At 44.3% G+C, this 26,111-nt stretch overlaps 1 protein-coding gene across 3 annotated transcripts in view; it reads left to right on the forward strand.

Annotated features, from left to right (window-relative positions):
* Positions 1 to 700: 700 nt before the first annotated feature.
* The window catches only part of SNX30 (sorting nexin family member 30), a 114,631-nt gene continuing 89,220 nt past the window's right edge, over positions 701 to 26,111 (forward strand). For 2 of the 3 annotated variants that reach the window (XM_079112611.1, XM_079112612.1), the window contains exon 1: positions 701 to 1,101. In XM_079112611.1, the coding sequence (XP_078968737.1) occupies positions 946 to 1,101 (156 nt within the window). In that variant the 5' untranslated portion in view covers positions 701 to 945. Of the gene's footprint in view, positions 1,102 to 7,342; positions 9,790 to 26,111 lie in introns of those variants that run through there. The other variant, XM_079112614.1, reaches the window with a different exon arrangement.

Raw genomic sequence — 26,111 nt, forward strand, 5'->3', positions numbered from 1 at the left:
AAAAATAATTTGAACCTCACAGTTCTTGCAAAAGACCATTTGGTCCACGTGTGAGTTTCAGGGCCATAAATCATTTGTAGCACACCCTTTTCCTTATTCAAGGATGCTCACTCTTCTGAGATTCACTTACATAAACCCCGCAGAGCTCAGGAGCAAGATGGCATGGGAATCTATCTCAGCGTGACTTGGAGAAACCCCCCACTCCTTGAATTCCCTTCTAGGTTCCCAACGGATGTTCTCTAGCTCCTTTGAGCCTCATTACCCTTTAGGCTACTCCTATGATATACACTGTATTCTTCCTATATGGGGCTATTTCTGTGTGGGCCTTGGGGGCCAAAAGACCCTGACTCACTTGAGTGCCCCCAAAGCTCTTAACCCACAGAGTGGCTGCCGGTGGGCATATCAGTAGATGCGGGTGGAATGGAACAGGATCCTCCAACGTCTTCTTCCACCTCGGCTTTCCGTTAAACATTGCTCGGAAGCTGCGCGCAGCCTCCGCAAGGCCTGCCTCCCCAAGGCGAGGTCGGACACTCGGAGGACAGGGCAGAGGGCTGAGGGCGCACTTCCTGCCGCGCGCGGGCGAGGGCGGAGCTGCCCGCCTCCCTCCCTTTTCCTCCCTCCGGCCTCCCCCGCCCTCGCTCTTCCCGCCCCTCTGGGGCGGCGGAGGCGCCGCGGGGGCGGGGCCGCGAGCGGGTGGGCGGCGTGGCGGTGCGGGCTGGGCGCCGGGGCCGAGGTGCTGGCGGACCCGCGGCGGGCTTGGGCGCGGAGCTGGGGCGCGGCGCGGAGAAGCCCAGCAGGCAGGTCGAGGAGTCCGCGAGCCGCGGCTCCCAGCAGGCCGGTGCAGGGCCTCGGTCCGAACAGGGTCTCGGCCCGGGGCGCTCGGGGAGACCACCGCAGCAGGCAGCGGGAGGAAGCGGCGGCGGCGCGTCCCAAGCGGTGCGCGCCATGGCGGGCGGGCCCCCCAAGGCCCTGCAGTCCTCGGGGCCCTACTCCCTGCGCGACATGCCGCACCCGCTGGCCGGCTCCAGCAGCGAGGAGGCCGTGGGCGGCGACAGCACGCCCAGCCCGGACCTGCTGATGGCCCGCAGCTTCGGTGACAAGGTAGGACGCGTGGGACTGAGGACTGGGAGCCTCGTTCCACCTCCCGGGGTCGGGGATGATAATTCCGGAGCCATGCTGGACAGGGGCTGCGCCCACCCCGGAGCCCCTTCCCGGGGTACGGGCGTGCCCGGGCCCCCTGAACCCTCTGTCGCCCCCGTGGGGTCGCAGCTGCAGGGTCGAGCGGTTAGGAGAGGAGCTTCTCTGGCTCTGACTGGTTGAGCTCGGGTGACAGCTGGTGGGGAGGGGTCCTGCTTGCGTGTTGGGCGGGAGGCGTTCATGCAGTGCTTGGCGCCTGTGTCCTGGGATAAGGTCCCAAGTTCCTCCAGGTGCATCCCTGGAGGCTGAGCTGCTGAATAACTTGTAGCACCTCCAGTTTCCTGGGACTGCAAGAAAAAGCGAGAGTTAATGCTTTCCGGGGTAGGACTGGGCAGCCTCGGTCTCGTGGCGAGAACTGTCTTCTTCCCCCGAGTCATGTGGGGAGTGATCTTTGTTTAGGTTTGCTGTTTGCCCTGAGGAGTCACCTGACTCAGACCCTAAGCCGGCGGCGGGAGGAGAGTCTGTGGTTTTCTGTCTGGGGCTTCATTTACCTCCGACGGCCTACCGCACGGTTTAGGTTTGGCAGGGGCTGGTTTTGTGGTTGATGGAAAGAAAGCTCGCCCTTTGACCTTCTTTGTGCAGAGGAAGGCTCCTGATTTTCTTAGAGCCTCCTGCTGCTGTGAGAGACAGCAAAGTCCTTTGCGGGGAAGGGAGAAGAGATCTCCCCCGTCCGCAAAGCCATTTCAACTGTGAACAGGACTTGAGCAGTGATTCTGTCAGTACCCCTGTTGGCTCTTGGTCATTAATTGCTGAAATTTGAATTGCACCCAGCACTTGTGATCAGGATTTTCTCCTCCTAGTAAAATACTAAATGAATTTTTCCTTGTCCCAATATTAATGAAATCAGGAGACATAACTTTCTTTTCTCCTTAGATGGAGGGCATGTGGAACAGTAAAAATGAGTATGAGAAAATATAACTTGGTGGCTTTACAGCTAGAAGGATCCTGAGCACTCAAAATAGTTACGGACTTGATGTATGTTCCAGAGGTTTGTAAGGTATCAGGAAGAAGAAAACTTAGGCTAATGAAACCAGAGGGTTGGGTAGCTTAGGGTGGCTGTGTCTGTTGGTGCTTTTTTCTCTTCATTTTATAGAACATATATAGAGTATATGAACACTTAAATAGCTTGGAAATATCTTGGGCATATTTGACATTCAAAAACTATTTGCCAGGTAATCCCAGTGACTCGGGAGACTGAGGCAGAAGGATCTCGAGTTCAAAACCAGTCTCAGCAACAGTGGGCTGTTAAGCAACTCAATGAGACCCTGCCTCTAAATAAAAAAATAGAAAAATAGGGCTGGGGATGTGGTGCAGTGGTTGAGTGCCCATGAGCTCAGGTGTGAATGGCCCAGTATCCCTGCCAAAACAAAACAAAACTTAATTGTTGAATGACTAAATGAATACTGTGTTGTTTTCTATGGATAGATAAATTGATCTTAAATGGACCTATGTAGGATTGGAACTGAGGTTAAACCTTCTGATTTCCTTCTCAGTTCTGTGTGGGATAGTGAATCAGTTATCTATTGCTGTGTAACAAGTCCCAAAATATAGTACCTGAAAATAGTGTGTGTGGGTCAGGAATCTGGGAGCAGCTTTCCTGGGTGGTTCTCACTGAGGTCTTTCAGGAGGCTGCAGAGATTTGAAGGCTGGATTGGGGGAGGATCTGCTTCTAAGTTCACTCATGTGGCTTTTGGCAGGCTTTAGTTACTTGCATAGGGCAATTTGACATGGCAGCTTTTTTCTCCCAGAGCCAGTGAGCCAGTCTTATATAACAGCCTCCACTGTGTTCTGTGGGTCACATCAACCAACACTGGTACAGTTGGGGGAGAGGGAGTGAATATCAGGAGGGGGTCATCACTGGGACCATCTTGGAGGTTATTTAAAATATTTACTCAATGATCTGCTCTTGGGTGACACCTGACTCAGAAGTGTGATCATTTCATTAGTAAGTTTTTGAAGGGTGAATGCCCTACACCATCAAGATCTGGCTGGTGGGTCAGGATTGAGGCCCAAGTCTGATTATGGATGGTTTCCTTCACAGGATCAGTCTTTGAGAGAGACAGTCTTGAAGGCATTATTATTAATTATGGAACATTTAATAAGTCTTCTAACAGCTATGGGGAGCATCTAAATGACACCAGTCTCAAGGGCCTGCTTTATAGTAAGCCACTTTCCCTTAGAGGCTTAGCATTGTAATTTCTTTCTCTGACTGGGAGTAACATTTTCCTTCAGTCCTGGCTACCCCTGTGTTCTTGCAAATTTCTGTAGAGAGAAGCTCACAAGTGGCAGAGGTGAGTCAGAACAGTGGAAGGAAGCCTACTCTTTGCCCTGCTTTCTCTTGCTTAGGAAGCCTGGGGAGTCATCAGAGGGCGGGTGGGAAAGTCAAGTGCTATGGTCTTTGAAGTCTGTTTTCTTGCCTCTTTGGACTTTGGGATTCTGATGACAAGGATTCGGGGTTGAGGAGTGAAGGTTTGACAGGCTGCCCTCAGTACCTAGTTATTATGTAGAGGGAACTTGCTTCTGTGGCACAGGGTGGTGCCATGAAATAGGATAGCCTGGCCTCTTGGTCCAGCTGACACTGAATGGTCTCAGCAGTGCTCAAGGAAGGCAGAGACCAAATGTGGTGGATGCTTCATTCGTAAAGTTCTCAAATCATTCAAACCATGGGTTGATGCGAGGAGTTCTTCATATCGCCCTAGGGTTGCTCAGACTAATTCTATGCCAGCTAAACCCATGGGCCTTATATCATCACATCTCTCCTCTCCAACTAAAATTGTAAATAATTCACTTGACTTATTTGTCCTCTTTTTTACTTTCATCTATGAATTGCCCTGAGATGTTTCTGCTCTGACTCAGCCTCTGATTTCTCTGTGCCTCCCAAAGGGAATACCTAACCCCTCTCAAGCCCTGCTCTGTGGCTAACACCTCTTCCCATATCCCTACCCTCTTTACTGAACTTGTCCTCCTACCTTCCTGCCCCTTTAGGTCCGCTAGATTTCCCTGAAATCTTAGAAATGGAGGCGTCTTTTCCTTCTATACTCCACTTTAATCAGGGGCAGGAGATCGACATCAGGGTCCTTTGTCTCCATCCTCCATTGTCTTTTTTAAACCAAGTTCAGGGTCTTTGAGGATCATGTCATTCATTTTATTCATTCAGAAAATATGTGAGGGCCTCCTCTGAACTAGACCCTGTTCTAAGAACTTGAGATGAATAAACTAGCCAGGTCACCCTAAGCCTGCCCTCATGGGGATACATTTTAGTGACTGTGTACAGTATTATGCAGTAAATGCTGTGGAAGAAAGAAAAAGTAGGACAGGGAGGGGGTCTTCAGGACCACTGGCGGTGGGGAGGGGAATTCAGGTAGGCCCTACTGAGAATTGAGAGTGAGCAGACTTGAAGGAAATGAAGGCATCAGCAGGTGGGTGTCTGGAGAGGTGTCAGATGGAGGGCAGCCAGAAGCAGAGGCCTGAGGTTGCAGACCTGGAGGGTCAGGGAGACCTGGAGGCCAGTGTGCCTGGGGCAGAGTGAGCAATGACCAGTCACAAGCTAAGGGAATAGAGGGATTAAATTGCATTTGCATTTGGCAGCGCCCCCTGAGGATTTTGGCCTTGACTTTGAGTGTGATGGAGAGGGGGCTTTACAGGGTCTTGGGCAGGAGGAGGACGTGGTTGGACTCACATACTGAAAGTAGCACACCGGCTGTGGAATTGGGAATACCTTGTTGCAGAATTAGGACTCTTTAAAGATCAGAAACCAAAAGCAAACTGACGGGTGGGGGGTGGGGGGGGAGTCTACTGGTTTCTCCTGTACTGGCAACCACCGCCCCAGCTCCCCGCAAGCTAGTGAAGGGATATGTTCCACAGACAAGCTTCACGGCTCCAGCAGAGAGCTCCTCTTTCCTGATAGTTCCAGGGGAAGTGCTGGGCTAGTGTCTCCTTGGCTAAAATTGGGTCAGGTGCCTGAACCTGTCTTTGTGACTCTAATTGCTCAGACCTGATCTGAGTTCTTTAACTTTGGAATGAGGAGAGTGATTTTTTCCCCCCTACAATAGTGAAATATACAAGTGAAACATTTAAAAATGTGCCTGGAGATTTTAAAGAATAAAATATATTGGTACAGTTTGAAAAATAATAAAGTGATTATCCATATTAAGACATAGACCATTGCAAATATTTTGGAAGCCCCTCTGTGCTTAGGAAGGAAGGAGTCGGTTTCCAGAGTAAAATCAGGGTGGGGGTCTAGCTCAGCTGTAGCGTACTTGCTGAGCATGTGTGAGGTCCTGGGTTTGATTCCCCAGCACCAAAGAGTAACAGCAACAAAAAACTCAAAGTAAAATCAGGGTCTGTCTGTTACTAGGAGGAGGAGGAGAGCATGTGGGACAAGCAGGAAACAATAAATGTTAATTGCTACCTTTTTCTTCCCTGTAAATTTCCTTTTTTATTATTTTTGCGCTGTGCTGGGGATTGAGCCTAGGGTCTTGTTCATGCCAGGCAAGTGCTTCACTACTGAGCTACATCCCTAGCCCATTACCTGTCATTTTTCTCACTTCATTACTGTTCACTCTCATTCATTAAAATCTTTAGACTCCAACTTGTTGTCTTTTCAAATCATGTCCTCATCTTCACTCCTCCTCACTGTTCACAGGACTGATCTGTCCAAGTCTCCAAAACTATCAGTTTCTTACTATGTTTATCTCCAATCACCTTCACCATTTTTGTAGTTCATCTGCCCTCTCTCTGGCCGCACCCTTGTTTATAATATAATATACTATACTATACTATAATATAACTTTTATTATATTATAATTTAATTTGTATATTTGATTTATTACATTATAATATAATATAAATTTATATTATAATACCTAGAACTGGTCCAGCTCTGAAATAATGCCATTAGATATCTTTAAAAATTTTATTGTGTGTATTTTAGGCATATAAAGTGATGTTATGGGATACATATAGATAGTAAAAAGGCTACAGTATTGGAGCAACTTAGCATATCTTATTTCACATAGTTACTTATTTGTGTATGTGTGTGTGTGTGGAGGGGCAAGAGCAGCTAAACCTACTCATTTAGCATGAATTCCAGATACAGTATAAATTTTTTACCTGAAATCCATACAGTGAGCATTAGATTTCTACATGTGTTCATCCCTGGTATCTGCTACTTTGTGTCCTCTGACTTCCATCTTCCTGTTTCCTCTCCACCTCTGGGAACCATTGTTTTGCCTTCTATTTCTATATATTTGATCATTGTTTCTTAGATTCCACACATAAGTGAAATCATGCAGCATTTGCTTTCTGTTTCTGGCTGGCTTCACTTAGCCTAATGTCCTCCAGATTCATCCACATCATGGCAAGTGGCGAGGTGTTGTGCTTTTTTATGACTGGATAATATTCCATTGTGTATAGATACTGCAGTTCCTTTGTTCATCTGTCAGGGGATACTTAGGTTTATTGTGAGTAATGCTGCAATGGATGTGGGAGTGTAGATATCTTTTTTTTTTTTTTTTTGGTGGTGGGGATGGATCCCAGGGCCTTGTGCATGCTGGGCAGGCACTCCACCACTGAGCTATATCCCCAGCCCCAGTGTGGATGTCTTTATAAAGTGGTGGTTTCATTTGTTTGGGTATACTCTATACCCAGAAGAGGGATTGCTGGGTCATATGGTAATTCTATTTTGAATTTCCTTAGAAACCTCCATACTGTTTTCCATAATGACTATACCAGTCTTTATTCCTACTTAATGTACCATCGCAGATACCATCTTGCCTTACCTTCCTCTTTCTGGCCTCTGAAACAGTACTAACTGACTACACCTATCCTGACCTCTTGTTTTCCGTCACCTCCTTTAGATTCTGTGACCATCTCATCAGTTGTTCCTGCCATTATTCTTTTTTTTTTTTTCTAATTTTTTTTTTTTTTGGTTCTTGATGGACCTTTATTTTAGTCATTTATTTATATGTGGTGCTGAGAATTAAGCCCAGTGCTTCACACATGCTAGTCAAGCGTTCCACCACTAGCCACACCCCAGCCCCAGTCACTATTCCTTAATTGGTTCCCTTACCTCCTCCTTTTATACCCCACCTGGAGCATTCCATTTTTTCCTGTCTTTCACCTGCACCCAGGTGGTGGCACCTTGAGCATTGCTTCCAGGGTCAGTTCACAGGTTCCAGCCACAGGGGCGGCGCTGATGCTGCGCCTGCCTTTCTTTCCACGGGAGGCCCATGTGCACATGGCCAGCCCAGGCTTTCCTCTCCTCCTCACACCTTCCGACTTCTGCTCTACCCTCCCCTTCTGCCAAGGCCTCACCTTCTGCCTTAGAGAAGAGGCCTCCAGAAAAGAACTTCTTTTCAGTAGATTACAAGATAACCTGAATTCTTAGCTGTCTTTTCTTTCTTTCCCCCATTCCAGTAGAAGAGATGTTAAGGCTGATCCTCGGTGTAGCCCACCCTTTCTAGCCACTTGGAGACTCTACTCTTAACACCTGAGTGGGCAGATTCCCTCTGTTATTGTTAGAATATGGTTTCTGGGACTGGGGTCGTGGCTCAGTGGTAGAGTGCTTGCCTGGCAAGTGTGAGGCACTGGGATCGATCCTCAGCACCGCATGTAAACAAGTGAATAATAATAAAAAGAATATAATATGGCTTCTGTGTCCTCCCCCAAAGGTTCATGTGTTGGGAACTTGGTCTCCTGGTGTTGGTAATGGGAGAACCTTTTAGAGGTGACTGAGTGGGAGATCCTTATGTCTTTGGGGGCATGACCCAAGAAGGGGTTGTGGGCCCCAGTGTTTCTTTCTGCTTCCTAACTCAAGATGTGACTTCTCACTCTTACACGTACTTCTACTACCACCTCACTGTGAGTTCCTCACCAGAACAGAGCTGGTGCAGGTGCTGTGCCCTTGAACATCCAAGTCCTGAGCTAAATAAACCTTTTCTCCTTTTTTTGTGATGCTGGGTATTATATGGGCTAAGCATATGTTCTACCACTGAACTACACCCCAGCCTAAATCTTTTCTCTTTATAAAATGAATTGCCTCAGGCATTTCACTGTAGTAACTCAAAGCTGACATAATGCCCTCTCAACTGGCTCATTCCTGTCCATGATTAAACATCCTCGAAGTGAGTGTGAACAAAAGTACTGTGTAGCTCTTTTGCCCTACATCTCATTCCCAATTTTGTGATTTCTCTTCATACTCTTTGAAAGGAAGGTTTGCTGTTTTCATTTCTACTTGCTAACCTTTGACTTACTGTTGAGCCTCCTGCCCTCTGGTTTTCAATTTTGCTCTTCAGGGACCTCCCTGACTCTCATGCCAAATTCAATAGGTGCTGCCCAGCTCTTATCTCACCTGGCTTCTTGGAAGGTAGCACTTGATCCTGTTAAAATACTTGCTACCCTTGGCTTCCTGTTTTAGAGTATGCACTTTGGAGCTGGGTCGTCTGAATTTGAATCTCAGCTCCACCACTTATGACCTGGGCAACTGCAAATTGCTTAACCTCTCTGAACCTCAATTTCCTCATCTGTAAAAAGAGGGTCACAGAAGTACTCTATCACTGGGCTGATCTGAAGATTAGTGAGTTCAGACAGTAGTGCTTGGTACATAATGAAGCTTTAATCAATGTAAGATGATGGTTATTATTCCCTGATATTGTATTCCAGATTTTCTATTGACATTTTTTGTCTGTTTGTCAATTTCCATGTCAGTCATGGTCCTATCAGAGAATAAAAAATACTGAAGGTACTTTGCACTGAGAATATAGTGCAGGGAATTAATTACCTAGGTGATGGAAAACCTAAGATGCCAGGGGCAGGCGAGGAACCCAGAGAGCAGCAATGACAGGAAGCCACAGTCATCCTCAGGACCTGAGAAACCGTGAAGAAGGTGGTGTTAGCAGAAACCAGGACTAATGTGGGGGTTAGCCTGGAGGCGGGGCTCCTGCAAGAGCTGGAACCACAGAGGAAGGGGGTCCTGGAGGGGATGCCGCCTGGCCAGGCACACTCACTGGAGAAGAGAGAAGTTGCTGGGCAGTGGGGAGGATGCCTGGCTCTTCTTGTCCTGCTGTCTGGTCTTTCAGATCTTTTATGTCCAAACTGTAGTCCTTCATGGACCTGTGCCCGTAGGGGAGCCCATCACTCTTCCTGGGATTCGTTAGATGGGCGCTGGGGGAAAGGGCTCTTTCCATGAGATCGTGAGCGGCTGTTTCCTGCGGTGGGGAACGTGCCTGTCTGAGGATGAAGCCAGAGGGGGAAGTGGAACAGGAGAGGAAGAGGGGCGAGAGCATGTGGATTCTGGGTCCCCCATGCCTGAGGCAAGCCTGGTTTTCTGGTCATAGGAGGTAGTCAGTTCCCTTTTGTTGACACTAATTTCATTTTGATTTATTACTTAAGACTGGGGGGAAAAAAGTTTGACCAGTATGTTGACCTTGAAATATGAAGTGAAAATTTAGTCTTACTTTGGGAACGTTGAGGAGGAGGTGTTTAGTTCCTGTTGAGCAACCCCATTATTGAGGTATCTGTCTTCAGATGAGTTCAGGTGGCAGAGGTGTCTTCACCAGGTGGGTGTGGCTTGAGGAGGCGTTCAGGTGTGAGGTGGGGTGAGCCCCACGCCAAGGGAGGAGCTTGAGCAGAGCTTCCAAGGTGGAGATGACGGTGCTCGCAGGAGGAGGGTTGGGTTGGGCCAAGTGTGGAGAGTGGGTCTGAGGCGGGGACTGGTGAGGGAGGACCTGGGTAGACAGGTCAGGAGGGGACTGCAGGCTGCTCTGAGTGCTGTGATGCGGAGGTGAGCGTTTTTCTGTAGGCAGTAGCCAGCCTCAGAGGGTCTTTGAGCAGGGAAATGGGTGATCAGTGCTTAGGATGGGAGAGACCAGCAGTGAAGAGGTGTGGTGGGGAGGGGTTGGTCTGGCTGAGGCTGGAGTTGTTGCTTGGGAGAAGGAAGATTAGGAAATGTAAAGATGACTAGATGACTAGTCCTGGGCACAACTGGTTTCTTGTCCAGGGGTCTGATGCACAGATTGGGAACAAGTGTGCAAGTGATGTGCACAGATGCCCAGCGTGTGGTCTGACGAAGTCAGGAGCTCAGGACTGAGGTTGTCTGAAGCCCGCTGGAAGCCTGGTCCAACAAATCCTGCCTCAGGGAAGCTCTTTACTAAAGAGGCATGTAATCCCATAGATCCAATCAGAGATGGGAGTGGAGGACGAAGTTGAGGCCAGAGTTTAGGCAGGGTGGATGCTGACGGTGTAAGGGAAGGCCAGGGTGTGATCGCAGTTTGAGGACTGAGCTTCAGTGGAGGCACAGGGAGTATAAACATCAGCATGGCCAGGGCCAGATTCATGTGTGAGCAGTTGGCTTGTTTATTAGACATTAGAGGGATCATATGGTGTCTCAGGCCTGCCTTGCCCAGAATTCTTCATTTTGGCCACCATAGCAGGGGTCAGGAATTAATGCTATGTGTGGATTTTTGAGTGCAAGTAAGAGGAATATTGGGGAAAGGTGTTTCAGGGTTCCTGTTAGAGAAAAGCACAGAGGTCGGGAGAGCACGCTGCATGCTTGGGTGGCAGAGTACAGTACTTTTCAAAATCCCAGTCTCTTGAGTATCAGCTACATGTCTGGCTCTGTGCTAAATGCTGAGGGTGTAGAGAAAGATTTTAAAAAGCCTTTCCCTTGAGAGGTTCATGGTCCAGTGAAGAAGGGAGACACATGAACAAATTTACTAACTTTATGACCTTTGACTCTATTTATTTTTTAATGTTTTCGTTGTAGGTAGACACAATGCTTTTATTTTTATGTGGTGCTGAGTATCAAATCCAGGGCCTCATACATGCTAGGAAGTGCTCTACCACTGAGCCACAACCCCAGCCCATCTTGACCTTTTAGTGCTTTCATTTCCCCATCTGAATCTTGGAATGTCTTAAGGGATATTTTGAAACTTAAATGAGTGTTTTTAATGGTGTCTTCACTACAGGTTGAGCATCCCTAATCCAAAAATCTGAAATCCACAATGCTCCAAATCTAAAATGCTCAGAAATCTGAAACTTTAGCAATTTCAGATTTTGGAGCATTTCAGGTTTTGGATTTTTGGATTGGGGATGTTCAGTAAGTATGCTGTATGTAAATATTCCAAAATCTGAAGCTTTTGGTCCCGAGCATCTTGGATAAGAAGTACTCGGCCTAGTGTTGTTGCCAGTGCTAGATGGTGTTGTTTTTGTACAAGTAGACCCTGAGAATGGATGCAATTGCTGACCATTTATTTGAGGGGCAAAAGAAACAGCATTACAAGAGCAGGGAAGTGACACAGGGAGGGGATGTAAATCACCAAAGGGTATGTAACCAAGCCAGTCTCCACTGAGCATGGCCTGGTCATTACCCAGCAGGGAGCCTCTCCAGGGTCAGGGAGCTAGGGGTCTTCCCACCAAAACTCTCATTGGCCATTGGTTGAAGGCTGCTTGGGTGGGCTATTTGGGTATTAATTCCCAAGCACTTTCCAACCTGCCCAGTGGTGGCCAAAGCAGGTTCAGTAGCCAAGGGAAGCAGTTAGGCTGAGAAATGCATTTGCTGGAGCTTGGGAGTCAGGTCGGTGGGTGCTGACGTGGTCGAGACAAGGGGCTATTCGGGTGGGGCCCAAACAGCATCTGTTACAGTGATTATGAAAGTGATGTACAGGGAATAAAGCAAGGGTGACCTTGCTGAGGAAGGTAGTGGCTTTTTCAAAGAAGATAATGTTTGCGCTGGAGAATAAAGTAGATAGTTTACAAATGGAAAGAGGCAGGAATAGCATCCAAGGCCCCCAGAATCCCTCAAAATTCAGAATGGGTCAACACTTAATAGTGTCCAGTGATGCATGTGGTGTGCTGGGGGGTCAGAAAGTGATGCCTGGAGAGATAGAAAATGGGCAGATTGTGCTCTGTAGTGGCCATGAGGGGAGGCTTTAGCTTGAGCAGTTGGGAGAATGGCCAGGTGTCATGCAGGGCAAGAGCAGGCCCTGTTTGTGATTTTAAGAGAGGTTACTGTGATCAAGTCCCTAGCATGGATTGGGTGTATAGAGCCAGGAGGTTGGGAGTCCACGGAGGAGGCTGTTGCACCAGGAGGTTGGGAGAGGGCCTAGCCTGGGGAGTATATTGGTCAGTTTTGTTTGCACAAGATAGATACCCAACCAACATTAACTTGAACAAAAAGCTGAACCTATTGACAGGATCATTTAACCATAGGAATGAGTGGAACTTCTGAATGCCACCCAGGATCCGTTGTATTGTCTCAGACCAGTTTGGTCCATGTCAGGAAACAGGGAAACTGGCAGGCATCTTACATTCCTCACATTATACAGCTCTGCCTCCAGAGAGAGCATAAGCTGCTCTCTTCCCAGGGACTTGGACTTGGAAATGCCCATCCTCAGACCAATCATTTGGACCTTGAGAGTCGGATACTGTGATTGGTTCAACTTGACTCAGGAATTCAACCTGGGCCAATCAACTGTGGCTGAGGGAGGAGTCTGAAGATGAATGGCAGCCCTCTTTCTGCTACAGGGTCCCAAAGGTAGCCATGAGGTGTGCTGGACAAATAGCAAAAGATCTGTACAGGGGAGACTGGTCACTGGCATTGGTGACTGGCTAAATGATGATGGCCAAGACTAAAACGGGAATTTGAGAAGTGGATCAAAAATAAAACTATGTTTTCTAAGACATATATGGTTCTTTTTTGAAAAAAGAAATATAATTTACATGCCGTAACACTTTTTTTTTTGTGTGTGTGTGTGTGATGGAGTCTCATGGTGGCCAGGCTAACCTTGGATTCTTGGGCTCAAGTGATCCTCCTGCCTCAGCTTTCTGAGTAGGTGGAACTACAGACCCCCACCACAATGCCCAGCCACAAAAAAAAAAAAAAAAAAAAAAAAAAAAAAAATCACCTTTTTAAAGCATACAACGTAGTGGTTTTTAGTATATTCATGAGACACCCTGTATCTGTTAGCAGACACTCTATTTCCCTTACTCCCAACCCCTGACAACTACTAATTGGCTTGCTTTCTCTCTGGATTTGCCTGTATTGGACATTTTGTATAAATAGAATCATAGCAATAGGTGGTCTTTGGGTCTAGCTTCTTTTGCTTTGGCTAATGTTTTAAGGGTTCATCCATGTTGTAGTATATATCAGTACTCAATTCTGTTTTCTCTCAGCTTTATTGAACCCAATTGATAAAAAATGTACATATTTAAGATGTGCAGTGCAATGTTTTAAGATATTTTTGTTATGAAGTGATTATCATAATTAAGCTAATTAGCATGTCCATCACCTCATATAATTACTTTGATGAGAACACTTGAGATCTCCCTTAGCAAATATAAAACAGATTATTATTAATTGTAGTCACCATGTTGTATGTTAGGTCTCCAGAATTTATCACATAACAGAAAGTTTGTACCCTTTGACCTCTCTCCCCTTTCTCCCTACCCACCAGCATTACTATTCTTTTTATGAGTACTGTTCCATTTTATGGATGAACCATATTTTGTTTATCCATTTATCAGTTGATGGACATTAGGCGTATATGTACTTTTTTTTGGAAAAGATACTAACTGTATTCTATATAATTTTATATAATAATTTTGACATTTGAAATTAATGGCAATTTTAACCATTAATTTTAAATGACTGTACAGTAAGATGCTTTTCAGTGTCCTTTTTTTTTAATCAGCTTAACCATTTTTTAAAAAATACCTTTACTTTATGTATTTATTTTTATGTGGTGTTGAGGATCGAACCCAGTGCCTCACACATCCTAGGTAAGAGCTCTACCACTGAGCCACACCCCCAGGACCAGCTTAACCATTCCTAAGTGTGCAGTTCAGTAGTAGTGTTAAGTGTATTCACATTGCTGAGCAGCAGTTTTCTAGAACTTTTTCACCTTGCAAAACTGAAACTGTATACCTGTTACCTGACAACTCTCCTAACTGTCCTTGCCTCAGGATTTTCTCTTTTGTGAAGGATGAATAATATTCCATGTGTATATATGCCACACGTTTTCCATTCATCTAGTGGACACTATGTTACTTTTGCCTCTTGGCTGTTGTAAAAAATGCTACAATGAGCATGACTGTGCAGATGTCTCTTTGAGACCCTGTTTTTAAGTCTTTAGGATTAGTGAATCATATGGTGATTCTATTTTTGATTTTTCAAGGAACCTTCATTTTGTTTTCCAAAGTACTAGTACTATCTTACAATCCCATCAACTATGTACAAGCGTTTCGATTTCTTCACATCCTTGTCAAGGCTTATTCTTTTCTTTCTTTTTTTTTTGGGGGGGGGGGGTACCAGGGATTAAAACCAGGGACACTTAACCACTAAGCCACATCCCCAATCCTTTTTGTATTTTATTTAGAAACAGGGCCTCACTGAGTTGCTGAGGCTGACTTTGAACTCATAATCCTCCTGTCTCAGCCTCCTGAGGCGCTGGGAGTATAGGTGTGTGCCACCGTGCCTGACTTGTTTATGTTTGTTTAATGGTTGTCATCATAGTGAGTGAGGTTATATCTTCTTGTGGATTTGATTTGCATTTGTCAGATGATGTTTGCTCTCTTTTCTTTCTTTTTTTTTCCTTTTTCCTTTTTTTTTTTATTTTTTTATTTTTGCGGTGCTGGGGATTGAATTCAGGGCCTTGTGCTTGCAAGGCAAGCACTCTACCAACTGAGCTACATCCCCAGCTCTTTCTTTTCTTTTTTGAGTCAGGGTCTTTCTATGTTGTCTAGGCTGGCCACCGTCCTCCTGCCTCAGCCTCGGGAGTAGCTGGGATTGTAGGTGTGTGCCACTGTGCCAGGCTGTTTTGTATCTTTTCATATGCCTCTGGGACATTGTATCTCTTTTTTGGAAATGTATCTGTTCAAGTCCTTTGTCCATTTTAAAATTAGGTTATTTGATATTTGTTGTTGAGTTATGGGAGTATGTATATTCCAGATATTAAGCCCTTATCAGACATGTGGTTTGCAAATATGGTATCCCATTCTGCAGTTTGCTTTTTTATTCTGTCGATTGTGTTCTTTGCACAAAAACTTTTATGGTTTTTTATTTTTTTTATTTATTTTTTTTGTTTGTTTGTTTTATTTGAGCTTTTGGTGTCATTCCTAGTAAATCATTGCCAGGTCCAATGCCATGAAGCCCTTCTCCTGTTTTCTTCTAGGACTTCATAGTTTGAGTCCTGTGTTTAGGTCTTTTATGCATTTTTAGTTAATGTTTTTGTGTCTGATGTAAGATAAGGATACAACTTCATTCTTTTACATGTAAATATTGAGTTTTCTCAACACTTGTTGAAAAGATTCTTTTTCCCCATACGAGGAAATGAATTTCATTCATTTCTTTCTTTTTTTCCCCACATTTTTATTGGTGTATTATAATTTACATAATGATGGGATTTGTTATTACACATCCCAATACAACAATGTAATTTGGCTAGTATCATTCCCCAGCACCCCCCATCCCTCATTCCTTTCCTTTACTGATCTCCCTTTGATTTTCTTGAGATCTTCTCCACCTTTTTTCTCTCTAGCTTCCACATATGAGAAAAAGCATATGACCCTTGACCTTCTGAGTTTTGCTTATTTTGCTTTACATGATGGTTTCTAGTTTTATCTGCTTTCCTGCAAATGACATAATTTCATTTTTCTTTATGTCCAAATAAAACTCTATTGTGTGTACATACATTTTCTTTATCCATTCATCTGTTGATGGACATCGAGACTGGTTCCACAGTTTGACTTTTATGAATTGTGCTGCTATAAACATGGATTTGCTTGCATCACTGTGGTATGATGACTTTAAGCGGGATAAATACTGAGAAGTGGGATAGCTGGATCATGTGGTGATTCCATGCCTAGTCTTTTGAGGAACCTCCATACTGATTTCCATAGTGGTTGTACTGATTTATAGTCTACCAACTGTGTATTTCCTTTTTTCTACATACTCTCAAATATTTGTTATTTGCATTATTATTAGTACTCTTTTTGGTACCAGGGATTGAACCCAGGGGCACTCAACCACTGAGCCACGCCCAGCCCTTTTTGTGTTTTATTTTGCGACAGGGTCTTGCTAAGTTGCTTAGGGCTTCGCTAATTTGCTGAGGCTGGCTTTGAATTTGGGATCTTCCTGCTTCAGCCTCTTGATCTGCTGGGATTACAGGCTTTTGCCCTGGTGCCTGACTCTATTTTTTGTATTCTTGATGACTGGCATTCTGACTGGTGTGAGATGAAATCTCAGTGTAGTTTTTACTTACATTTCCCTAATTGCCAGTTGATGTTGAACATTTTTCCATATTTTTCTTACAGCTTATTCATTTCTTAATTTTATATGCTTATATATAAGTATATGTGTGTGTATATGCACATATCTACCCACCTTATTATAATACTGGAAATGCTGGATTAATTTATTCTACCAGAGTTTGAGTACCTTCTTTTACCTTGTAAGCATTATGTTCCTTGTGAATTAAATATCTCAATTCTGAAAATGTCATTAGTCTGGCACAGGTTAGTTCTCAGATATTCCAGGTGTAAACAATATCTTGCCGTAATTAAAATAAAAGTGATTGTGGAGTAGCTGTTTCATTGCAAAGATAGAAACTTACACCTGCAGGACTGTGCAGTTAGAACAGAGGTATATTCTGAGGAGCTGGTCTTGTCATCTGCTGCCATCAGCATATATGCCAGGAAAAAAGCAATATAGCAACTTCTCTAAAGCACCTTTTCAAGCAGATCTTGTTTATTTCATGCCTTTCATCAGCAATTATGAAGGGCACTTGAACTTTCATTCATTCCTCAGAGATTTCTGTGGGCCATGACTGGGGATATGTACGTGCACAACCATGGCCTTACCTTGTAGGCACTCAAGGTCCAGGCAGGAAGTACAGTGAAAACTGCCATTTAATATGATGTAGGGGACATCTACAGAATGCCACAAGGGGGGGGGGTGTGAGTAATTTTTTTTTTTTTTTAATTAAAGAAATTCTAGGGTGAAGTAGGCCTTCAGTTACCTATTTCAGACAACAACTGCCTTTTGTCTTTTAAATTTATGGTCAGTTTGGGGGTTTCAGTGAGAATTTGGACAATTATTTTTTGGTCTAATAATTATGAGAAATTCTTTCTTTTTAGCCCTTAGCCTTTTCTTATGTATATATTAATCTAGTTAGTGTTCTTCATCACTGGGTTCAAGATTAACTGCATGGTTTGTGGGGACCCATTGCAAAATTAAAATGCATGGGCCCTTTTGAAAAAGTGTTAAGAGTTTCAAGATGGAGACAGCAAAATCTTAAATCCAGTGTGGGATCCTTTTGAGTACCAGGTCTGCCCAGCTACAGAAGATTGTGTGCATACAAAGCTGGCCTTCACTGTATCCTTGGAGGTACTGGTTTCCAGGTCCTGTAAGATCACCACTTAATCATGCTGGTGTCTAGGTCTGTCCTCTCCCCCTTCTCTGAAGGTGTTTGCGAATGAGTTGGGTCCCCTGGGTTTGCGTCTTCGATCTTGGTTGACGGTGGTGCCAGCCTTGACTACTCCATCCCTTGCCTTCCATCAGCCTTCCTCATGGCATTTCCTGTTTGTAGAAAAACTTAACATGATCTCCCCGAGGCCCAGCCTTTTGTATTAAATATATGCTTGGGCTGCTTTTCATTTCCCTCTCTTATCCCTTTGTTCTTGCCTCTTTTGAATCAAGGACATCCAACTCATGCTTCCTGAGTTATCCTCACCTTCTCCCGGAGGTAATAGCACTGTGGGTTTTGTAGTTAGTGCCAACGTTTATGGAGCCCTGGCTTTGGGTGGAAGCTTTCCTGCATTATTTCAGGATGATGTAGCTACTCTCTCATTCCCCTTCGACAGGTGGGAAAAAAGACTTTGAGAGGTGAAGTAACTAAGTCCACAGTTAACAGAGCTAGAAGAGAGCGAGGCTGGGATTTGAACTTGAGTCTATCCAGCTTTACGGCCCGTTCTCTTTACCACCATTATTTGCAACCTTGACGCTGTCTGAGTACATTGCCTTTTTAAAATTTTTTTATTTTAGTTCTTGGGATTGAACCCAGGACCTCATACATGCTAGGCAAGTGCTCTACCACTGAGCTATATCCCCAGTCCTTTTTGTAAATTTTATTTTGAGACAGGGTCTTATTAAGTTACCCAGGCTGGCCTTGGACTTGTGTCCTCCTGCCTCAGCCTCCCGAGTCATATTTCTTGTCTAGAGCTCAGTCTTCAGGCTAGCCTCTGCTGTTTGTTAGCCTGTGTCTCTTCCCTCATCTCAGTTTCTGCTTTTTCCCCTTCCGCTCTCTTTCCACACTGTACCTGCCTACCTTGTGAGAGTTTTCTAAGGCTGCTACTCACTCTCTGGTCGCCGCCATGCTCCTTGGATGAGTAGTCTCCGTGCCCTGCCTCCATCTGCCTCACCATCTGTCTCCTCTTGCCTTAATATCACGCTTGCATGGTCCAGGTCCTGCCCCATCACTCATGGTTTAAGAGATCCAGCACCTGTTATTTTGCTGTGGAACCCAGGCCATCAGAACTGCAGAGGCCACAGAGATCATCTACTCAAGGCCCTCTTTTTTTCTTTTCCCCCCAGTGGAGGAAACCCCACAGAGAAGTGATTGGCAGACCAGAGTCATCCAAATAGCTTGTGGCAGAGCTGGAGTTGGGGTGTCTCTCTCTCTCTCTCTCTCTCTCTCTCTCTCTCTCTCTCTCCCTCTCCCCTCTCTCCCCTCTCTCCCCTCTCTCCCTCCCTCCCTCCCTCCCTCCCCGTTTCCCCCTCCTCTTGGTGCTGGGGTTTCAACTCAGGGCCTTGTGCTTGCAAGGGAAGCACTCTACCAACTGAGCTATCTCCCAGCCCCAACAGTGCTTTTCTTGATTGACTTCATGAACCAACCCTCTCCATTGTTTTTTTCTTGGTCCTTTCTCAGGATCACTTGTGGTCACACTGCTTTCTGGTATGTAGTACCTGGTACACAGCAGGAATCTCATGCGTGTTCTCAGGATGAGCTGGCTGTCTTTTTACCTGGTTCCCCCTGGTCTGCTTCTCATCCCTGTACTCTCTTTTTTCCTCATGAGCTCTGTGCACCTACCCACCTGTGGTTCCTGTCCTTTGCTCCTTTCTTACAGACCCTACCTGGATGGCCTTTAGTTGGGCTTAGGATTCTGACAACTTCATTTCTGACTCCTGACTCATCTTTCAGACTTTCCTGTGATTCTTGTTGTTAGCACCTTATTATCACGCTGTGGTGAGTCTTTAAAAACCACACATCTCTTCCTGAGAGTCCCTTTCCTGCACAAGTACCCCTATTCTCTCATGTTTCTTCATTTCTGTTGTGACTGTCAGTGTCCCCATCAAGCCTGTTGTCTGTCTGGTCTTCCTGTTGGGTGCTGCCAGGCCCCCCTCTCCCGTAGCCAGGGTCCACCTTCCTCAGGTTCCCATCTGCAGAGACCTGCAGTGACTTTCCATCATTTACTCAGTGACAGGCCTAGTTCCTAGCCCAGCCTTTTGTGAGCAGGGACCTATCTACCTCCCTGGTCCTCTCCTAGGAAATTATGTCCCTGCCAAATTGTTTTCCTCCTGAGCTGTCTGGCATGTCCTGTGAGTTCTTCTAGCTCAGTTTTGCTAAGCCTGTTTCCTCTCTCTTGCCACCTGTCTTCTAGGACAGTGCTGCCCTCTCACCCAAGACCCTCAAGGGGTGCCTGAAACCATCCATAAGACTGAACCCTATTTATATTAGGCTTTTTTCCCTCTATATGTGTGTCTATGATAAAGTTTAATTTTTAAGTGAGGCATAGTAAGTAACAACAATAACTAATATTAAAATAGAAAAATTATAGTAATATACTATAATAAGACATATGAATATGGTTTCTCTCTTTGGGTGTGGTGGCACTTGCTTGTTATCCCAGCAGCTTGGGAGGTGAAGGCAGGAGAACCACAAATCCCCAAATGTTTTTGTACTGTAATACCTTAGGACTGCTGCTGGCAGCAGGTAACTGAAACTATAGCTAAGGCAAAGTCATAGTGTTGCTTTGGAACTTTGCTGCTTAAGTGTAGTCCATGGAAGTAGGTGGCCTCAACTGGGCGGTTGTTGGAAATGCAGAATCTCAGGCCTAATTCCAGACCTACAGAGTCAGAATCTGCATTTTAACACGATCCCTAAGTGATTTGTATGCATGTTAAAAATTGGGAAGCCCTGTCTTAGAATAAAATTAGCAGTCTTGACTACACATTCAGATCATCTTCGGATCTTTTAGACAATACTGATGCCCACACCCCAGAGCTAGAACTTTGGATCTAATAGCATTTTTTTTTTTTTTTAAGTTTTTTCAGATTATTCTAGTGGGCAACCAAAATTGAGATCAGTTACCTTCGGAACATTCTGTAGTTTACCCAGAGGGAATTTGCCTTCGGGAAAGCACGCCTCCAGCTTTCCCCATTCATTCTCCCTAGCGAGTGTAGTCTTCTATGTGATTGATGGATGGAGGCAATTTGTCAACATCTGTCAAAATTATCAATACACTTTTTTTTTTTTATTTAATGATTCCTTTTCTGTCTGTGTCTGTCCTACAGATAAATTGGCATATGAAGGGAAGGACTCTCTATCTCCAGTCAGTATCCCTAAACTCCTCCATGTTGAGGCCACTGGTCTTCTCATTCTCCCTTTACTTAGCACCTGTTGTGGGGCAGGCCCTTGGCATACTCCTTTCCTCAGAGGAAGGCTGTTGATCTGCACACCATTGGTGCTCCACTTCCGGGATCGTGATGCCAAGGGTCTCCTCTCTTGCAGGTGCCGCTGTTTCCTATGTGGTCATCCTGATTCCCTTTACACCTTACTGGCTGTTCCTTCTCAGACTTCTTTGCTGGTTCCTCCTCATTTCCCTACCTCTAAATATTAGAATGCCCCAGTACTTAGTTCTGATGTGGCCTCTTCATCTGCATGGTGTCCATAATAAAATCTCGTCCATCTTCACACCTGTAAATACCAGTTGTGTAGTGGCGATTCCAGGGAAAAACCCTCTTTTGAATTCCAGATTCCTATCTCCCACTGCTGCCTCGACCTCTAGACCTGCATCTCTAACAGGCATCTCAGGCTAGCCTGTCTAGACTGCCCTTAATTCCTTCTTGGAAATAGGGAAACCACTTCTAGTTTTTCAAGTCTCAGATTGGCAACTTCATGATTCTAGTTTCTTAGGCCAAAAGAAACTAAAGACCTTAGATAACCTTGGAATTATCCTTAGCTTTTCTTTCTCTATCAACAAGTCCTTTTGAACCATAACCAGAATCTGTTCACTTCTAACTGTCTCCATGCTGCCCCCCTGACCCAGTCCTCCTCATCTCTTGCCTGCATTACTATTATTATCTTAGTAGCCAGCTGGTTAGTCTTCTGCTTCCACCTTCTCCACCTTTAGTCAGTCATCAACACAGCAACCAAAGATAGTCTTTAAAAACCAAAACACAAGACCTATCATGTCTTGCTTGCTTACAACCCAAGACTTTTCGGTTCTCAGTGCCTTTCCAATTTTCCTCAGCCTCCCAGGCACCCCTGGCTGCGTCCCTGTCCTTCACCCACTATTTACTCCCTTGCCTCAGGCCTTTCACATTTGCCATTCCTTCTGCCTGAAATGTCCTGTCCCCAGATAGCATCAGGGTTTATTCATTTATTTCATTTGAGCCTTAAGATGTTATCATGGTTTTATAGACAGTAGTAATTTACCCTTATCCGTGGTTTTGCTTTCTGAGGTCTCAGTTACACGCGGTCAGTCATGGTCCAAAAATATTAAATGGAAAATTCCAGAAATACACAATTCATAAATTTTAAAATGTATACAATTCTGAGTAGCATGATGAAATATCATACCTTCCTGCTCTCTCCCACCCAGGGCATGAATCATTCCTTGTCCAGTGTATCTATCTTGTATATGCTCTCTTCTCATTAGTTACTTAGTAGCCTCTAGGTTCTCAGATGGACAGTTGGGGTACCATAGTACTTGATTTCAAGTAACCCTTATTTTACTTAAGAATGGCCCCCAAATTCAAGATTAGTGATGCTGGCAATTTTATTACAGCATATTGTTACAATTGTTTTATTTCTGTAATAGTTGTTATTGCTAATTTCTTGCTGTGCTTAATTTATAAATTAGGCTTTATCATAGTTATGTATGTATAGAAAAAAACATGGAATATATAGAGGTAGGTACTATCTATGGTTTCAGGCATCTACTAGGGGGATCTTGGGATGTATACCCTGTTGATAAGGGGGACTCCTGTAATAGTGCCTCTGCCTCCTTGCCCCATTATTTTCTTCTTACCCTACTTTGCTTTGCCTTCCAATACTTATACCACCAGACATATTTTATTTATTGTCTGTCTTCTGTATTATGCTATAAACTCCTTGAAGGTAAGGACCTTTTCTGATTTGCTTATTGAGGTAATTTCAGTGTATTATTACAAAATCTAGGTAGGGTGGGTACACAGATAATGGATGTGTGTTAAATGATCTATGTACAAGGATATTGGCTGCAGTATTATTATTTTTGTTGTTATTGGTGGTACTAGGGATTGGGCATCCTAGGCAAGTTCTCTACCACTGAACTGTATCTCCAGTCCTGTCACAGTGTTATTTTTAATAGCAAAAGAAAGATCCTAAATGACCATCACTGGAGAGCTGTCCCCCCTGCCCCCCATAATACTAGGGATTGAATCCAGGGGAACTTTACCATTGAGCTATACCCCCAGCCCTTTATATTTTATTTGAGAAAGAATTTTGCTAAGTTGCTGAGGCTGGCCTCAAACTGGTGATCCTCCTACTTTAGCCTCCTGAGTCACTGGGATAACAGGGCATGTACCATTGCACCCATGGAGAACTGGCTTTAAGTTGTAATAATTTTCGGAAAGCAGTATTAAAAAGCATAGGGCAGCCCTGTATATACTGATATGTAGCAATGACAAAATAAGTAAGAAAAGGAGGTCCAGACTATGTATAGTCTGTCATTTGTGTGTGTAAAGTCACGTGTAAATGTGCATCCCTCTATCCTTGGAGGGATGCAGCTTCGCCTCACAGAAGGGTCGTTTTCTCACCCTTGGGGAGTGTGATCTTTCCCCCTTGGAGCCTATTTGACCAAATTAGGGAGAAAGAATCCTGCCTCTCTCTCCCTAGTTTGGTCCATAATGGTCAGTGCTGGTTATAAAGGAGCACCTAGACTGATCACCCCCAGAGGACCCTGCATTGTATTTCAGAGAGCAGGGAGGGCTCTCACTCACCCTCCGGTGGCCCCTGCTCAGAACCTTCAGGTGGGCTCAGTGTGACCGAGGTGATGGAAGACAGTGCTCTTCTGGTTGTGTCTAATCTTTCTGATCAAACACCAGGAGTGCCAGCTGGTGGTGGTTTATGCTTTTGCCTTGTGGTCAGTTTGCGCAATACCTTTTGGCCTTGGGTTAAATTCTTTCTTGGCCCCCGTCGTGAAGCACGGGAAGTTGCTGCCCTTGCTTCACCGTAGACTTGCTGGACTCCCAGCTCCTGCTCTTGCCTCTGTCCTCTGGCCAGAGGACTGCCCTGGACGTCACCTGTCTCCATGAAGGAGAAGGAGACTTGGAGCCCAATGTTGCCAGCTCTGTCCCTTTCTAGTTTCCCTCCCTTGTCCAGTTGGGGGTTATCCTGGCTTCACTGTAGCTTCTCCCCAGAGAGGGGGCTGGTCACCTTTTCAACAAGTAGAAACAAAGAACGTTTCTCTGAGGTGGTTGTTAGGCTTTCAACTGATAACCCTCCTCTTTTCTTTTTTTAGTGTCTCCCTAAATTGCTGAGTCTGACCTTGAACTTGCAATCCTCCTGTCTCAGCCTCCCGAGTCACTGAGTTTATAGGCGTGTGTCCCCACACCCACTGACCTGTCCTGCTGTGACCACGTTCTCCTCTCCAGGTGTGCAGGGAGGCCTGCTACATTATTTCAGGTTTTCTTGAAGCTTTTTTTGAGTAACCCATCAAGTATCTTTTGTAGTATCCTAGACTAGACACTGTTTAACTTTAGGAATGAACGGGCTGTGGCTTGACAGGTGCATCTGCAGATTTCTAAGCACATGTCCCAAATACATGATTTGAGCAAAATGGTCACTTCTCCACTTTAAACCTGACTTGAAAAACAAGATAGCCACTTTTTTTTTCCCCCCTCAAATTATTCTCATTCTCTTAGACCTTACTATATCCAGTGTTGGGTGTGATTGGAAAGGGTTATATTTACAAATGACACATTGCATTGTCCCAAGATTATATTTGTCGAAGTAGTGTATGTCACGTAGATCAGTGTTGGTGTTACATAGGTGACTGTATTTTCTTTCTTTCTTTTTTTTTTTTTTAAGATGAATTACATATTTATTTTTTAACATTAATTTTTTTTAGGTGACTGTATTTTCAACTGTTGACTTGGGCATGTTTGCATCTTAATTTACAAAAGCAGAAATGGAACATTTTCCATTTTAAACTTTTTTCCATTTAAATTATGATGAGGCTGCTAAAAAAATCTTACTGCTGATATATTAGTGGATCAAGGAATCTTCATCTATCTATAGTTGCAATGACTGGGTAAAGAGAATCTTTAATTGTGAGAGAGAATGTCTCTAGCAGCTGAACAAATTAAGTCTGTTTTCTACCAAATATTTGTTCCAAAGTAAGGAAATAAGTACACTATGTAGAGAAGCTTAGAACTATTGCATGTAGAGCTGTTAGGTAGAGCAAGGTAGGTCAAGGTATTTGGAGCTGAGTAGGACCTTTGGGAATCTGCTGAGGGAGTCCTGATACGATCGCTTCTTCCTCTGAACCTTGGTTGTCCCATCAATAAAATGGGGATAGTTCCTACCTCCTAAGGGAGGTTGTATGAGATTGTGTACAAGGGGTCCCGAAGCTCTTTTCAGAAGTGAATCTCATAACTCGTGTGGACAACATATTTTAGATGTCTACAAAAGAAGCATCTTGGACTGTTTTTGATAGGTTCTGGTAGTAGGAATAGGCTTATCTTGCAGTGTAAGGGGTGCCTTAAGCACTCAGGAAGTAAGATATGAAAGAAAAGAAAGGAAAGACTGTCCAGAACAGTGAGATTGTATAGTGGAGTGTTAATATAAAACTGAATGCCTAATAGGAAAGAGGGAATAGACCCAGTTCCTCTGAGAAAGTGCATACATCGTGGGGAAGAAAATCCTGATCAGCTCTAGGATTCCTTCAACTTGGCTTCAAGGCCAAGTTGTAGATAACTTTAAAAAGCAAACAGCCTGCAACAAATATTTACAATGATGTTATATTTACATTACCATTCATCCAATTATTATTATGATCTCATTATGGCAGACATTTTCATTTCCTCTCTTTTATTTGATTTTCTTCTTGTTTGAACAAGAGTGAATTACCCGTGGCTCATTCAACATGATGATATTGAGAAGCAAGAGAAGAATCTTTCTAAGTGTGAGTTACATACCTGGAGAAGAAAGGGTTATTTCAACTGGCAAGAAAACAGAATTCTTTCCCAAAGGAAATTGATGAGAGAAACTAGACTTAATCAGGAAGTCCATATCCCATTCATTTATTCATCAAATATTTATCAAGTGCTGGGTAATGTGCTAGGTTGCTTCTAACCACATCCCCTCTGGACAGCCATTGAATTGCAGGGCTTTTCAGATTCCCATGTCTTTTATTCTTCCCCAAGATTAAAAGATAAAGATCTTAAAACAAAATTATTGTTCCTTGTAGTTTCTCATTGCCTGTTGCTGGTAGGTGGGAAAGCTGTGTTTTTCATATTTTATCTTGCATCTAACCACCTTATTGAATTCCTAACATGTTTTGAATAATTTAATTCATTATCTTAGAAAATATAGATTGCAACTTTTAATGCTTCCTTTTAAATTTTTTTTTTTTTATTATATTGTGTTGACCTA

Source organism: Sciurus vulgaris, assembly GCF_902686455.1.
Source record: "Sciurus vulgaris genome assembly, chromosome: 15".
In the NCBI taxonomy this organism is placed as follows: Eukaryota; Metazoa; Chordata; class Mammalia; order Rodentia; family Sciuridae; genus Sciurus; species Sciurus vulgaris.